The sequence below is a fragment of the Salmo trutta genome, chromosome 31 (genome assembly GCF_901001165.1).
Source record: "Salmo trutta chromosome 31, fSalTru1.1, whole genome shotgun sequence".
NCBI classification, from domain to species: Eukaryota; Metazoa; Chordata; class Actinopteri; order Salmoniformes; family Salmonidae; genus Salmo; species Salmo trutta.
In genome coordinates this window covers 236,250-251,573 of record NC_042987.1, presented here as the reverse complement: position 1 = coordinate 251,573, position 15,324 = coordinate 236,250, and the positions used below count along the sequence as shown (strand labels likewise).

At 39.8% G+C, this 15,324-nt stretch overlaps 1 protein-coding gene across 1 annotated transcript; it reads right to left on the bottom strand.

Annotated features, from left to right (window-relative positions):
* Positions 1-8,584: 8,584 nt before the first annotated feature.
* Positions 8,585-10,965, bottom strand: LOC115169280 (Krueppel-like factor 2). The gene is made up of 3 exons (XM_029724738.1): positions 10,696-10,965; positions 9,603-10,590; positions 8,585-9,442 (listed from the first exon to the last, which is right to left on the bottom strand). Exons 1-3 carry the CDS (start codon positions 10,762-10,764, stop codon positions 9,267-9,269), a joined length of 1,233 nt encoding a protein of 410 aa, XP_029580598.1. The 5' UTR covers positions 10,765-10,965; the 3' UTR covers positions 8,585-9,266.
* Between the last annotated feature and the right edge of the window lie 4,359 nt (positions 10,966-15,324).

The window sequence follows — 15,324 nt, the reverse complement described above, 5'->3', positions numbered from 1 at the left end:
TGTCTGGCCCTGCGGCCTTTTCTCTGTTGACCTGTTTAAAGGTCTTACTCACATCGGCTGTGGAGAGCGTGATCACACAGTCGTCCGGAACATCTGGTGCCTTCATGCATGTTTCAGGGTTATTTGCCTCGAAGCAAGCATAGAAGTAGTTTCGCTTGTCTGGTAGCCTCATGTCATTTGGCAGCTCTCAGCTGTGCTTCTCTTTGTAGTCTGTAATGGTTTGCCAGTCCTGCCACATCCGACGAGTGTCAGAGCTGGTGTAGTACGATTCGATCTTAGTCCTGTATTGACACTTTGCCTGTTTGATGGTTCGTTGGAGGGCATAGCGGGATTTCTTATAAGCTTCCGGGTTAGAGTCCCGCTCCTTGAAAGCGGCAGCTCTAGCCTTTAGCTCAGTGCGCATGTTGCCTGTAATCCATGGCTTCTGATTGGGGTATGTACGTACAGTTACTGTGGGGATGATGTCATCGATGTACTTATTGATGAAACCAATGACTGATGTGGTGTACTCCTCAACGCCATAGGAAGAAATCCAGAACATGTTCCAGTCTGTGCTAGCAAAACAGTCCTGTAGATTAGTATCTGCTTCATCTGACCACTTTTTTATTGACCAAGTCACTGATGCTTCCTGCTTTAATTGTTGCTTGAGGATAGAAGTATGGTCAGATTTACCAAATGGAGGGCTTTGTATGCATCTCTGTGTTTGGAGTAAAGGTGGTCACGAGTTTTTTTCCCGTCTGGTTGAGCATTTAGCATGCTGATAGAAATTTGGTAAAACAGATTTAAGTTTCCCTGCATTAAAGTCCCCGGCCACTAGGAGTGCCACCTAGAGTTTAGATAAGTATGGAATTCCAAAAGTTCTTCCTGGCTGCCTGTAATAGATCACGAAAATGTCATCCAAATATCTCTGAATTAGGAGAATTTTGGAGAGAAAAGGTTTAAGGTCTGGATTCAGCACCACCTGTTTTTCGAACATTCCTAGATATAGGTTAGCATAATTAGGAGCCATAGTGCTCCCCATCGCTGTCCCTTTGGTCTGGTGGAAAAAGTATCCTCCGAAGAGAAAATAGTTGGAGGGTAGTACCAGTTCTACCAAGTCCACAATACAATTGTTGCTGGGTAGAGCATTAGGGGGACGTTCATTGAGGTAGATCTTGAGGGCCTCTAGGCCGCCCTGATGGGGGATGTTAGTATTATAGACTGGTAACTTCAAAAGTACACAGAATAGAATTTCCAGGTATCTGGTCCACAGAGGGTTTCCCAGGGTTTCAGGGTTCCCAGGGTTTCACAAAATGGTCTACAAAGGTAGAGATATTCTCTGTCAGAGATCCATTACTACTCACAAATGTGCTTGCCTGGTATAGGTGGTGTCAAGAGATTCTTTCTCTGCTTTGGACATATTGTTTTATTTTTTCTTAGCCAGGAAACAGTGCTGATGTTTTTACGATTGATAACCTGAATGACAATGAACCTGACTCTCGCCCTGAGGACATGAAAACGGAAAATACATATTTGATTGGAAAAGCACATTTTTACCAAACAGAAATCCCTCTCTTGAAACATATTGCCGCCTAGTTGAGGAAGATGTACATAATCTCTTGGAAAAAAATAGATAATTCAAGGTATTCCACAATATGTCCAAAGCAGTGAACGAATCTCTTATGGAACTGAAAAATGACTCCAGTATCATTATAAAACCTGCCGACAAAGGAGGTGCAATAGTGATACTAAATGCAGCAGACCTCTCCTCTGTTCTGGTCCTGTTGCTACCATGTTGTGGCAGCGTGAAGCGCACCAGTGTATATGCGCACATACTCTGTATGAGAGCAGATTCTTGCATCACTCTCATCTCATTGGGCACGTTCCTCTGCTCAGATGTTATTTGCTTAACACGTTGCATAATAAGTTGTATGGACTCGCTCTGTGTGCAAAAAATTGTGTTTAACATGAGTTTTGAATGACTACCTCATCTCTGTACCCCACACATACAATTATCTGTAAGGTCCCTCAGTTGAGCAGTGAATTTCAAACACAGATTCAACTACGAAGACCAGGGAGGTTTTCCAATGCCTCGCAAAGAAGGGCACCTATTGGTAGATTGATAAAAGCAGACAATGAATATCCCTTTGAGCATGGATTGTGTATCAATACACCCAGTCACTACGAAGATACAGGCGACCCTTCCCGACTCAGTTGCTGGAGAGGAAGGAAAGCACTCAGGGATTTCACCATGAGGCCAATGGTGACTTTAAGCCAGTTACAGAGTTTAATGGCTGTGATAGGAGAAAACTGAGGATGGATCAACAACATTGTAGTTACTCCACAATACTAACCTAACTAACGGAGTGAATAGAAGGAAGCCTGTACAGAATAAAAAACATTCCAAAACATGCATCCTGTTTGCAACAAGGCACGAAAGTAATACAAAAAAAAGGTGGCAAAGTAATTCACTTTTTGTCCTGAATGCAAAGTATTATTTTTGGGGCAACACATTACTGAGTACCACTCTCCATATTTTCAAACATAGTGGTGGCTGTATCATGTTATGGGTATACTTGTAATCCTTAAGGACTGGGGAGAAATTAAGGATTCTAGCTTTATTACCTCCATTTCTTTTGTAAAAAAGGTCAGTGTAGAGCCCTGGTTCCCCTGCTCAGATGACTGTGCAGTTGGGCACCAGACTGCGATACCATATGATGTGGTTAGCTGATGCGTATAATACCTATCTAGGGGTTGTAAGATCTGGCATGCGTTAGCAACGTCTGAGAAGAGGAACCCGACCGACTTGTTATAGCAATCTAGTGCCTGACTGCACAGCCGATGATGTGGTACGCAACCATTAGTTGATGCAATCGATGTCTGAGCAAGGGAAAGCGACCAATGTCTGCAGTGCTACTCGTGGCAACGTCATCTTCCTGAGTCTAGGGGCAGCAGGTAGCCTAGAGGTTAAGAGTGTTGGGTCAGTAACCGAAAGAGCGCTGGTTTGAATCCCTGAGCTGACTAGAGGAAAAATCTGTCGATGTGCCTTTGAGCAAGGCACTCAATCCTAATTGCTCTTCTAAATTATGTCTGCTAAATGACTAAAATGTAAATTCAAGTCAATCTCAACGTGACCCACCAGAAGCTTGAAAACCCCATTCGAAAAAAGTTGAAAAACCGCATTACATTTTTGCCCAAGAAAAACTCAAACTGAACATAATTCATCATCTTTTTTTGTTTGATGACAGGTTTAGTTTTTCAAACAGGTTTGGTATTTATTTTATTTGATGATTTTTTTCATGATTATTTTGTTTTAGTTTCAGTTTTAATTGACTATAATAATATTGATACCGTGTGACTTTCTTTGCCATTAAAGAGATGTAGATCTGTCTGAATTTCTGTATTTTGTCTTCATGTTCTCTGGTAGATCTGCTGCTGCATGGTGGCTTTGCATTTTATTTTGTGTTTGTTGTTGTTTCATTGTACTACCATTGGTGATGCTGTTTACCTATTGCCAATGTGTGTGGGGGAACATTGTGTATGCGTGTTGTGTGTGTTAATGTGCTGGGGGCATGCGCCTGATTTGTACATTTTATGTCTAGCATTGTTTTGTAATTTATTTTACACCCAGGACTTGAAAATGTCAAGGTAAGATTACTATAGAAGGATGTGGTGGACAAGTTGAATTCTTTGCATGCAAAAAACCTATCCACACTTTGAATAGATGAGCGCAATCTAATTGTCACGCTCTGACCTATGAGAGCTGTTTTTTCTCTGGTTAGTTAGGTCAGGGTGTAATATGGGTGGGCAGTCTATGTTTTTTGTTTCTATGTTTTGTTCTTGTTTTTCTATTTCTATGTTGAGTTTTGGATGATCTCCAATTAGAGGCAGCTGGTTCGTGTTGTCTCTAATTGGAGATCATATTTAAGTTGGGGTTTGTCTATGGGGTTTTGTGGGTAGTTGTTTTCCATTTTGTGAGTATCAGCTGGCGGAACTGTTGGCTGTCATTTTGTTGTTTTTTGGTTTAAGTGTTATCATTAAAGTAAATATGAGCACTCTACACGCCGCGCCTTGGTCCCCTTTATACGACCCTCATTACACTATTGGGTGAGCATGGTCCTATTGACATCCTTAATCAGGAGACACATTACAGTTGGTAACACCAGCAATCATATTCTTTACTGTTTTCATTTTTTTGTTTGAAAACGCATTGGTTTTTCAAAAATGTTTCATTTCTCTCATTGATAAATACTTAATTCTTCAAATCAATCACCCATCAATGAAATGAATCACCAAGAAACTGTTTTTATTACAGTTGGAATTCATGACCATTGTTAACTAAATTTAGTTAATAATTACTCATCTTCGCAATTCAAACACTATAATTTAATTTCACGTTGTTATCCCTCACTATTGTCTCCAAATTGACATGCATGCTTTAGGTATATGTGCTGTTGCCGTGCATCTCTACCATTGTATCTATTGTCTAACGTCTTTCCCTACCCTCCTGTAGTTCTGAAGTGAGTCGGAGCAGCTGGCGTGGGCTAAGAGTGAGAGCAAGCGGGAGGAACATGAGAGGTTGAGGAGACTCCATCTACAAGAACAGGAGGACCTGGAACTGGCCATCACTCTCAGCAAGGCTGAAAACTAAAAACCCTGTCACAGACACACAACAACAACACAACACATAACAGGAGGTCGTGGAACTAGCCATTTCCCTTACTAAGGCTTACCCACCTACTACCTGACTTAAAACTAAAAACCCTTTTACACACTCACAACAACAACCCTGATAGAAACTCATAACACTCACAGCCTGACCACAATCATGTTACAAGCCAAAATAATGCTACAAACTAACAACATACAGCTGGACTACAACCCCGCTAGACTAGCAACAGTTCCTCTACAACCCAAATACTACTATCTGACAACATCCTGAAAACAGTGCATCTACAGCCCTCACTACAGCCAGACTACAATGCTTGTACAGCCCAATTACAACCCTTACTACAGCCCAACAACAACTACAACTTCACCCTGACAACAGCCTCCCACTACAGCTCTGTGATATTCAGATGGCAGCCCATCTACCTAGAGATTCAGCTTCTCAAGACCCTGAATATTACAGCAAGAAAGCAGCCTCGCTCTCACCACAGCTCTAGGATTTACTGATGGGACTGCAGCCCCTCTACCAATCCAGCTCCACTGAAGCCAGACTATATGAAGACTGTAACCTACCAAATCCTCTCATTCTTCAACCCCTTTTTCATTATCAGCCTCAATGGAACTCTAGTCAGCTACATTGCAACTATATTCAACTACAGCGGATCTCCACTTCAGCCCGACTTAAGCTTGACTTAACGCTGACTACAGCCTAAATCCAGAGTGATTTAACTATGACTTGGCTATGGCCAGTGGTCATTCTGACTAGTAGACCCCATAGTTCTTAGATGGGAAGACAGGATGCTTGACTTTTCTTTGGTTTGTTGTGAGGAAAAATCTAAAATTATAACATTTTAATTTCATTTTAATTATTTATATAGGGAAAAATCATGCATCTGTGGTTTATGAAGTATCTGTAAATGCACTGTTATAACTATATCATGTACCCTTTAATAAGTGCTTAAGAACATTAATATTGAAAGTGCTTTGTCAGCAAGCGTGTTTGGGTTACTTATTTCTGGTGCAAATCTGGTTTTGGTGAAAATATTATCACCTTTTAGATTATGGAATGAAACATTTTGTTTATTTGTTAATGTTAGGGTTTTCTACTTCATTGCCTTACATCCTTTTATTGGAACAGAAAAATGACAAGGTCAAAACCCACCTCATCTGACTTGAAGGATAAGGGTAGTGGCCTTTCACCAGAGCTTCAAGAACATTTTGAGTGATATGGATTTCCTTTTTGATTTCTTCATGCTAAACTCTTATGCCTTTAGTAGGCTGATTGAAGTGTTTATTTGGTTCATCTGTGTGGAGGACGTATTCAACTAGTAGGGCATTAGGACTGTTTTTGTTTTCCTACAGTTTCATCTATAAGGTTATATATACATACATATACTCTTATTTAAGCTATGCAAGTCTATTAGTACAGCATAGGTTTAACCCCTTAACAACTTTTTAATTACTTTAATTATATATTTTTTGCCCTTTTTATTTTTTAATTGAAGGAATGCAACATTTGTATTATTATCAATATCATGGCAAAGTGTCATCAAACTACCAGAAGAATAGCTGACCAGCAAATAGTGATGGCATTCATTTTCTTTTTGTTCTTTAATGTTGTATGAAGGGAAATGAAAGAAACCGAAAGGACAACATCGAATTCATATGGATATCTGTTACATCATCATGTTGTAGTTCTTTGCAGACCGACAGCACATACAACATTCATGTCTTCCCTTCACTTTACCATGCAATAGCCTTCCATTTGCAGCCGGATTGTATTGAGTAGGCACCAATAAGAAACAATCCATTTTGTTTTCCGTTGCAAAACATTTAGCTAATTTGTGCAGTAATGAATTTGACACTGGTCACAGTTCGATTAATCATGCCTTGCAACACTCATAAGCACCAGTTGGATCATGGCCGCTACTTGGTGCGAGGATGTGGGGTCCTAATGCCTTATAAAGCATCCATGTAAAATGGTATTGTTGTATTCATTGACGATGAGGGTTATTTGTGTGTTTATCCAAGGAACTCTTATATTATGTCTCAAATGGCACCCTATTCCCTATGCTCCCTGGTTAAAAGTAGTGCATTATATAGGGAATAGGGTGCCATTTGGGACAAAGCCACAATGTGTGTATATTCCACTATGTGCTGCAGCACATTTCTCCAGTGTTGGCCTGAAGGTGTATTGTGTTGGTCACACGAAAGCAAAAATAATTTACATGAATATGTAATAAATGTGCTACAATGTCTTATTTATCCACAACCAAAATGGCTAATTTCATGTGTAACAATATATTATAATGTATATGATTATAAATATTCCTTCAAAATTTGGGATTTTTCTCAAAATATTTGTAATCCTCTTTGTATCATTTAATATAAATACAATTCATATAGCATTCCAAGAAATGGTAGTGTCTTAGGTCTATTCTCTCTCTCTTTCTCTCTCTCTCTCTCTGTCTCTCTGTCTCTCTCTCTGTGGTAAAAGTCACTTTCACAGGAACAGAAAAGTGAAATGAGAATGTTAGATTTGCATTTCACAGCTCAATTAGTTATTTTTAGCCTGACTTTTACTTCTGTTTTATTTTTATTTTTTTAACTTGATGTATTCTAACAAGATGTTGGTAGATTGAACTAAAATACTATGATGGGCCTTGTTCTTCTGCAAATGGTAAAATCCTCTCCAAAATGGACTTAATAGAAAAAAAGGAAAATAACATTGAACTTAACAACCTACTGTATGTAAATTCAGTGTATGAGACGTATACACAATGTAAATGCAGAGGTATTGAGTGAGATGTACTAGGTGCAGCTGTCTGTTCCTACCCGTCCTGTACAGTACCATACATATTTATTTGATTAATCAGCATAGTGGGTTGTATTAAAAAGTGTCTCCTTCAGGGACAGAGTGGTGCCACTTATAATGGGAGGTGTGGTTTTATTGAAGCTCATTTAACTTTTATAGTAAGTGAAACCAACTGTATTTCTGACAAACTTGTGTGACCTCGACTCTATGAGTGTGATAAACTGTATTATAGTCTTTTCATTTTCCTCCCTCTGTCTTTGGTGGTGATGGTCTTTGGCTTCTTTTAGTAAAGTCCACAGTTAAGTTCACGCCAGAAACCCTGTCAACGTCAAATGTTTTATAAATGGAAGTACACTCATAATATATTATCTTTATCCGCCAAGAATGTTTTAAACTGTAATCTACTACTCCATGGACCAGTTTCCCAGGAACAGATTAAGCCTAGTACTGAGTTAAGCACCATGCTTAATGGAGAGTCTCCATTGAAAGTGTGTTTTAGTCCAGGAGGCTTAATCTCAGTCCAGGAAACCTGCCCCATATGTATAATTTCAGTATTAGTTCATTGTAAGACCTTTTGATGTCCATGTATAATTTAGCCATCAGAAACATATGCGTCCCAAATGGCACCCATAACAAAATATATACTTTGTTGGAAATATAGTGCCATTTGGGACTGCTGTGTTGTGCAGTGCCCCCTGTCTTGTCCTGTCCAGATGTCAGCCCAGCCACTCTCTCTCTCTGTAATTATGGAAATGTAATGTTTGTATTTATAGGCTTAACCCACAAGAGGCTGGCCTTGGCTGACTAACAGCTGGAAAATATCATTGTTTCAATTGAACCAAAGTCTTCGAGGTTGAAAGGGGGTATATAGAGTAGCACTGTGTGTACGCTTATAGTCTAATGGACTGTGTAATAGATTGTCTGTAGGATCTTAGGTCTGTTCTTCAGCATCTATTTATAGTCTAAATATAAAGCCCATATTATGGGGTGGATGTGGTTCACTAAGCTATAATATAATGTGTGAACAACTTTCTCAGAAAAAGGAAAGTCTTTGACTATGCGGTTAAATGCATAATTGCACACATTGAGATGTCAATCAAGGATGTAATACAAATAAAGAACATATTTCAATGTATTTTAATATTTACAATATAAACACAATTTACAGTATAAAATGCATATAAACTTCAGTAAAAAATAATCATACACAGGACATCTAGCCCTGGTAGTGTACAAAGGGGCTGGACCCGTCTGTTTGCACTCAAACCATACAATTTCATCCAAAAGTAAGATTTCCATGAAAACAGAACACAGTTGAGTGTAAAGGCAAGTTACAGAATTTGGGCCATTCCAAAAAAACATTCAGGCAGTTTAAACAACAAAACATTGTCTTTCATAGCAGACTAAGTAAACTTTTTTCATTATTTTGGTGGCCTTGTAGTTTTGCCATAGACAGTGTTTACAATAGCACACAGTCAGCATAACAGAAAGGCACTTGTGTCAAACACAGCACTCCAGTTTTGTAAAGGAAAGAAAAGAAGTACAGGGCCAGCCCCACATAGGACTGTTTACTCAAAAACAAACACCCTACCAAGCGTTATAAAGCTTTAATATAACAAATATAACCACGGTAGTACCAGCTACGTTATTACAAAATAATAGCACAACATGTTTTCAATATATTTATGTATAAAAAAATGGCATGTTTAAATATTTAAATAAAAAGACCGATAGACCTAATCAAAAGAGGCACGAAGAGCACCCCTTAATAACCCCCAATAAGTCATTGTGTACATCAATCACATCACAGATGTCTCTTCATGTGAAGCGCGAGGTGGTCGGACCGGGAGAAGGCGCGATCACACAGGTGGCACTGGAAGGGCCGGTGACCGGTGTGTTTGCGGAAATGGCGGGTCAGTTCGTCGGAGCGAGCGAATTTCCAGCCGCAACCTTCCCAGCCACAGTTGTATGGCTTTTCACCTGGGGAGACAGAACAAAAGAAGCATAAGCTCTCTTGAGTAGGCCTACATTTATTCTCCAAGAATATGGCCCTGTAATATTATACGGTGACGCGTAATGGTGTGTAATGTTACATGTTATGGTGCATAATGTGCTAAAAAATCTAAGATATTTATCTTACCAGTGTGCGTTCTGTGATGCGCCTTCAAATGCGAGCTCTTGGTGTAGGTCTTTCCGCACCCAGCGAATGTGCAGGTGTGTGTCGCCGTACGCTTCCGTGGCCAGGTGCGGCGACCTCTCTTTGGTTTGGGCTCCAGCAGCTCCAGCGGAGAAGATGGGGGTGTCAGCAGTACCCTCTGTGTGTTCAGTTGCATGCTGAGTCCCTCCTCGTACACTCCGAACTGGTGAGCACCTTGGTATGGTCCAATCTGCATCTGGGTGGCTTGAGGCGCCCCGGGGTGGTGGTGTGGGTACGTCGCTGAGGACTGGTAGTTATGTGGGAATTTCATGGAGTGACACATCGGGTCCTGCTGGGGGCACTCGGAGCTCCCCTGATCGTTGGGGCTGAGCGGTGGCGTCATGTTTCTGGCCGCCCGCGGGGAGATGGCTACTCTCGGCTGCTCGAAGGACATCATGCACGACACGTTGCCCTCTTGCTTGATTTTCGGACACCTCTGGGGAACCATGCCCATAACAGGTCCATAACCATCCATGGAAGGTTCCACTTTGATGTTATTTAAAATGTCCTGTCTGGGAAACGGCGCAGAGTTCACATACAACCTTCCTTGGATGCTGGAGGTGTTGCGCGTAATACCGACTACGTTGATCTCCCCCTCGTACCTGAGAAGCTCCGCCATCAGGCTGGTGCTGTAGGTGGGAGGCGGGGAGCTGTGCTCACTGGACGGGTAGGATGGCATGGGGTTCTCGGTGGTGAACAGGTTGCCTGGATGATCCGCTGAGGACATGTAATACTCCGCTAAACCTGCTCCCAGCGCAGCTGTAGTCATGCTGTCTGAGCCAGTGGTGTTGGCCAGAATAAAATCCAGATCTAAGTAATTGCAAAGATCCCCGTCGTCCTTTCTCCCGATACTGCGACAGTCCATGTTCTGTACCATATCAAGCATGGAGCAGCTGGAATAAATGGGTTTGTCTATCTCGCTTTTCCACTTCTGCAACAACCAAGAGGATTACGGCATTAGACATAAAACACACAGCTGAATCTCAAACAGAAGGCTATGAACATAAATGTTTTAGAGGTCTGTAGGCTTACTTACATGTTCACAACTTTTGGTTTGGTTTGCAAATGTCGAGATGGATGGCAAAATCACCCCGGATAAAGACATTTTAAAAAGATTAGACTGTATTTTATGCCAAAGTTGATTCAGTGAGTGAGTGCCCTTTTGCGCTCACCTCGCACCAGAATCAGTGCGTTCTATATAACTGTTGCTCTTCCAAAGTTGCGCTTCAAAATCATGAGCAAGTTTGAATGGTAGTAGGAGGTTCTCCAAGCTTATAAATATGGTAGCCGAGTAGCTGGACCAATTGTGCGCAGCCGAGGAAATACGTTCAGGATGATGGTAAATTTAGCTCCGGTATATAAAGCAGTCTTCCAAAGAGCTAAGTTAATGCGCTCTGTCAATTCAATTCAATTCAAGGCACTTTATTGGCATGGGAAACATATGTTAACATTGCCAAAGCAAGTGAAGTAGATAATATACAAAAGTAAAATAAACTATAAAATGGACAGTAAACATTACACTCACAGAAGTTCCAAAATAATGACATTACAAATGTCATATTATGTATATATACAGTGTTGTAAAGATGTGCAAATAGTTAAAGTACAAAAGGGAAAATAAATAAACATAAATATGGGTTGTATTTTACAATGATGTTTGTTGCCCTTGTGGTAAAAGGTCACAAATATTGCTGCTGTGATGGCACACTGTGGTATTTCACCCAGTAGATATGGGAGTTTATCAAAATCGGGTATGTTTTCAAATTCTTTGTGGATCTGTGTAATCTGAGGGAAATATGTGTCTCCAATATGGTCATACATTTGGCAGGAGGTTAGGAAGTGCAGCTCAGTTTCCACCTCATTTTGTGGGCAGTGTGCACATAGCCTGTCTTTTCTTGAGAGCCAGGTCTTCCCACGGTGGCCTTTCTCAATAGCAAGGCTATGCTCACTGAGTCTGTACATAATCAAAGCTTTCCTTAAGTTTGGGTCAGTCACAGTGGTCAGGTATTCTGCAACTGTGTACTCTCTGTTTAGGGCCAAATAGCATTCAAGTTTGCTCTTTTTTTGTTAATTACTTGAAAAATTGGAAATAATTATATTTTTGTTTTCTCATGATTTGGTTGGGTTTAATTGTGTTGCTGTCTGTCTCTCTCCCACTCTGCCTTTCAGGCGAGCATATAAAGCTCTGGGGAACCTACCTCCACAATGATGACGCAGCCGAAGTGAAAAGCTCCCCCCTGCCAGACTCAATTCTTCATTGCTGCAACTTGCTTGCTAGTTGAGATTTCTGATCACGTTAAGCTGTGTTTCATTTTATTTTTTATGGCGGTTTGATCGCGGGGGAGGCACTAGTAATGTCTGCAGTTTTCTTTGCCAAAATTAGCCATCTTTACTATGTCTTATTCGACTAGTAGTTGTTCTGAAATGTTTTTTTTTGCTTGCCTACATTTAACTCCCTCTTCTATGTTTAATATAACACACATACATTAATTATTAATTTGGTTGCCTATCCTGACGTGAAGTTTGTTCTATATAAAGTATTTGACTCTAGCCACAAAATTAAGGAAATTGGGGGGGTATAAAGAAAATAAAGATAATACACAAATATTCACACAATAACACAAAAACATCACAGAAAGTTAAGTTTGTTAACAAACATTAAATAAGAAATACAAATTTTGATCTTTGCATAATGAGATAGAAAATTACAATAAATCAAATTTAAAAAGACATAACATAAACAAATATTAGAAAGCTGCAACAGCTCGACTGAACATTTTGTCCACTTTTTATGGAAAGTTTTCCAGGTGATACCATCACCTGGAACTCAAGCCTAACCTAGTCCTGACAGGCAGCGCAGACATAATCCTCCAATGATGGGATGGTTTTCATACAGGACTGGTGGAACCATCGTGAGCAGCAGTCACAACCAATCTGAAATTTATGAAAAAGTTGTATATATTTAAAACAAATACAATTTCTTGGGTTACAATTATTTCATTATCAGACAAAGCAGATGATGCTACCTCTAGAAATATTACTGCTTATACAAATTCGTACTCCTAAAAATGTGCCTTTAGAAGTGAGCAAGCAATTACCCAGTTAAATTCTTCCTCATTATTGTCCACCTCCCCAAAGAAGTGGCACAATTGGCTCAGGTCATGTAGCAAAACATAATGTCAAGTAGTTTATACATCTTTACATGTATTTTTCTGAGCGAACACAGAACAAGGGAATAGTATAGCTTTCTTGTAAGATAATTATTTAAATACATGTGTTTTAGTGGCCATCGAGTCAGAAGTTGGATCAAAGATAACCTTGAAAGATCCATATAAATGTTTTTTTTTATCTACAATTATATTAAATTAGAAATTGAACATACCAGTGTTTGAGGAGAGTGACTGCTATTTCTTCTCTCATGATGTTACCATCTTTGTCCGTATTTGAAAAGACAATTGACTCCTCCTTCAGAACACATTAAGTAAACTGGGAGAGAAATTTGATGGGCATTTCAGTTTTCCCCAACAAAATTATGTTACACGTAAGATTCTAATTCGCAAGTATACAACGACACAGCTATAATATAATTTGACAGTTCTGTTTTGCCTTGTAGTCAGTATACTTTCAGTAGGTTAATTGTACATTACTTATACTCTTATACTTACCTTCAAGGCAAAGACCCCACAAGAAGTAACATTTGCTGGCATGGGTGAGGAATTACCACACCCACCTGGAGATATAACACCCCTTCTCTCTCAGGAATGGTCTGAACATATATGTTAATAAAAGTACAGCATTTTGAAACACTTTATTGATTGCAATATATAGATTAATAACAGTGGGGAATCTGAGAATGCAGGGATTCCAACAGGGTGTGTGTTGAAGTAGTCAAAACTGGAGCTGACAAGGCTCTGATTTAGCATCTTGGGGGCATCGCTGGATGGTGTGGAGGAAGAAGCAGAACGTTCAGGTTAGGGTTGGAATGTAAATTACATGTTATCATCTCGGATTATCTGACATCTGAGAATGGGCAGGCATTCCCTCGGATGAAGAGCATCTCCGTCTTGATGATTAGGTGCTGTCATCCAGGTGGAAATGTCACCTGCATATCTGATGTAGGAAAAGAGATAAGAGATAAGTTCTTAATTTTTTTCTATTATTATAACAGTTTACTCATGTTGATGTATATATTTTAACTTTCTTTTTCGCACAGAGTTACATTTTTGGATTTATTATTATTATTATTTTATTATTACTACTCTACCTACATTCTTAAAAACTAAAACAGAAAAAGTGTAAAAAAAATTAAGGAAAATCCATAAGAGGGAAAAGCAAGATGGGATGGGGGATTGAGGAATGGGTAGAGAGAATAGTAGAGGGCTCTGAAAACTATTATTGCTGAAATAACCACTTCCTTTTATGACTAGAGTCTAATACTTCCAGTGGCACACATCAGAGGGCATGATAGGTCGCCAAAATGATTCTGAAGTGTGCCAGGCCTTGTAGTCCCAAGATAGAAGGGGGGGGGGATTTCGACAGGCAAGAAAATGGCCTTTCTGAAATCCCCCCCCCCACCTTCTAATTTCCTTATTTTGTGGCTAAAGTCAAATACTTTCTGTGGCACACATCAGAGTCAAATACTTTCTATAGAACAAACTTCACGTCAGGATAGGCAACCGAATTAATAATTAATGTATGTGTGTTATATTAAACATAGAAGAGGGAGTAAAATGTTGGCAAGCGATAAACATTTCAGAACAACTACTTGTCGAATAATGCATGGGAGGGAGGACTAATTTTGGCAAAGAGATTTATTTATTGACTATACACCTGAAAGAAATAGCCAAACTGAAAACTGCAGACATTACTAGTGCCTCCCCCACGATCAAAACGATATAAAAATATAAAATGAAATGCAGCCTAATTTGATCATAAATCTCAACTAGCAAGCAAGTCGCAGCAATCAAGAATTGCGTGCGTGCACATTCACGCAAAGGGGGGAGGGGCTTCTGGCAGGGCACAACGGCACAACAGGGTTGTAGACTAGAAAGTTGGAAAATACTTGCAAGCAGGGGTGTATTCATTACGGAAACTGTTTACTATTTAAGAACCAAAAGGAAGCAAATGGAAAAAAGAAACGGGGAGGGACCTAACTGAATTGGTCAAATATAAACTCTGTTGCAAAACGTTTAGTCCGGTGTAAAGATTACACTCCTGGTTACACATACAGTTGAAGCCGTAAGTTTACATACACTTAGGTTGGAGTCATTTCAATTCGTTTTTCAACCACTCCACAAATTTCTTGTTAACAAACTATAGTTTGGCAAGTCGGTTAGGCCATCTACTTTGTGCGTGACGCAAGTAATTTTTCCAACAATTGCTTACAGACAGATTATTTCACTTATAATTCACTGCATCACAATTCCAGTGGGTCAGAAGTTCACATACACTAAGTAGACTGTGCCTTTAAACAGCTTTGAAAATTCCAGAACATGATGTCATGGCTTTAGAAGCTTCTGATAGGCTAATTGACATAATTTGAGTCAATTGGAGGCGTACCTGTGGATGTATTTCAATGCCTACCTTCTCTGCTTGACATCATGAAAAAATCTAAAGAAATCAGCCAAGACCTCCACAAGTCTGGTTCATCCTTGGGAGCAATTTC

Bases quoted from the DNA above. Each gene is read 5' to 3' on its own strand.
- LOC115169280 (XM_029724738.1), bottom strand. From the start codon at position 10,764: ATGTCTTTATCCGGGGTGATTTTGCCATCCATCTCGACATTTGCAAAC. The intron at 10,591-10,695 runs GTAAGTAAGCCT...TGGTTGTTGCAG, and splicing joins AAACCAAAAGTTGTGAACAT to AAGTGGAAAAGCGAGATAGA. The intron at 9,443-9,602 runs GTAAGATAAATA...CTGTCTCCCCAG, and splicing joins GCATCACAGAACGCACACTG to GTGAAAAGCCATACAACTGT.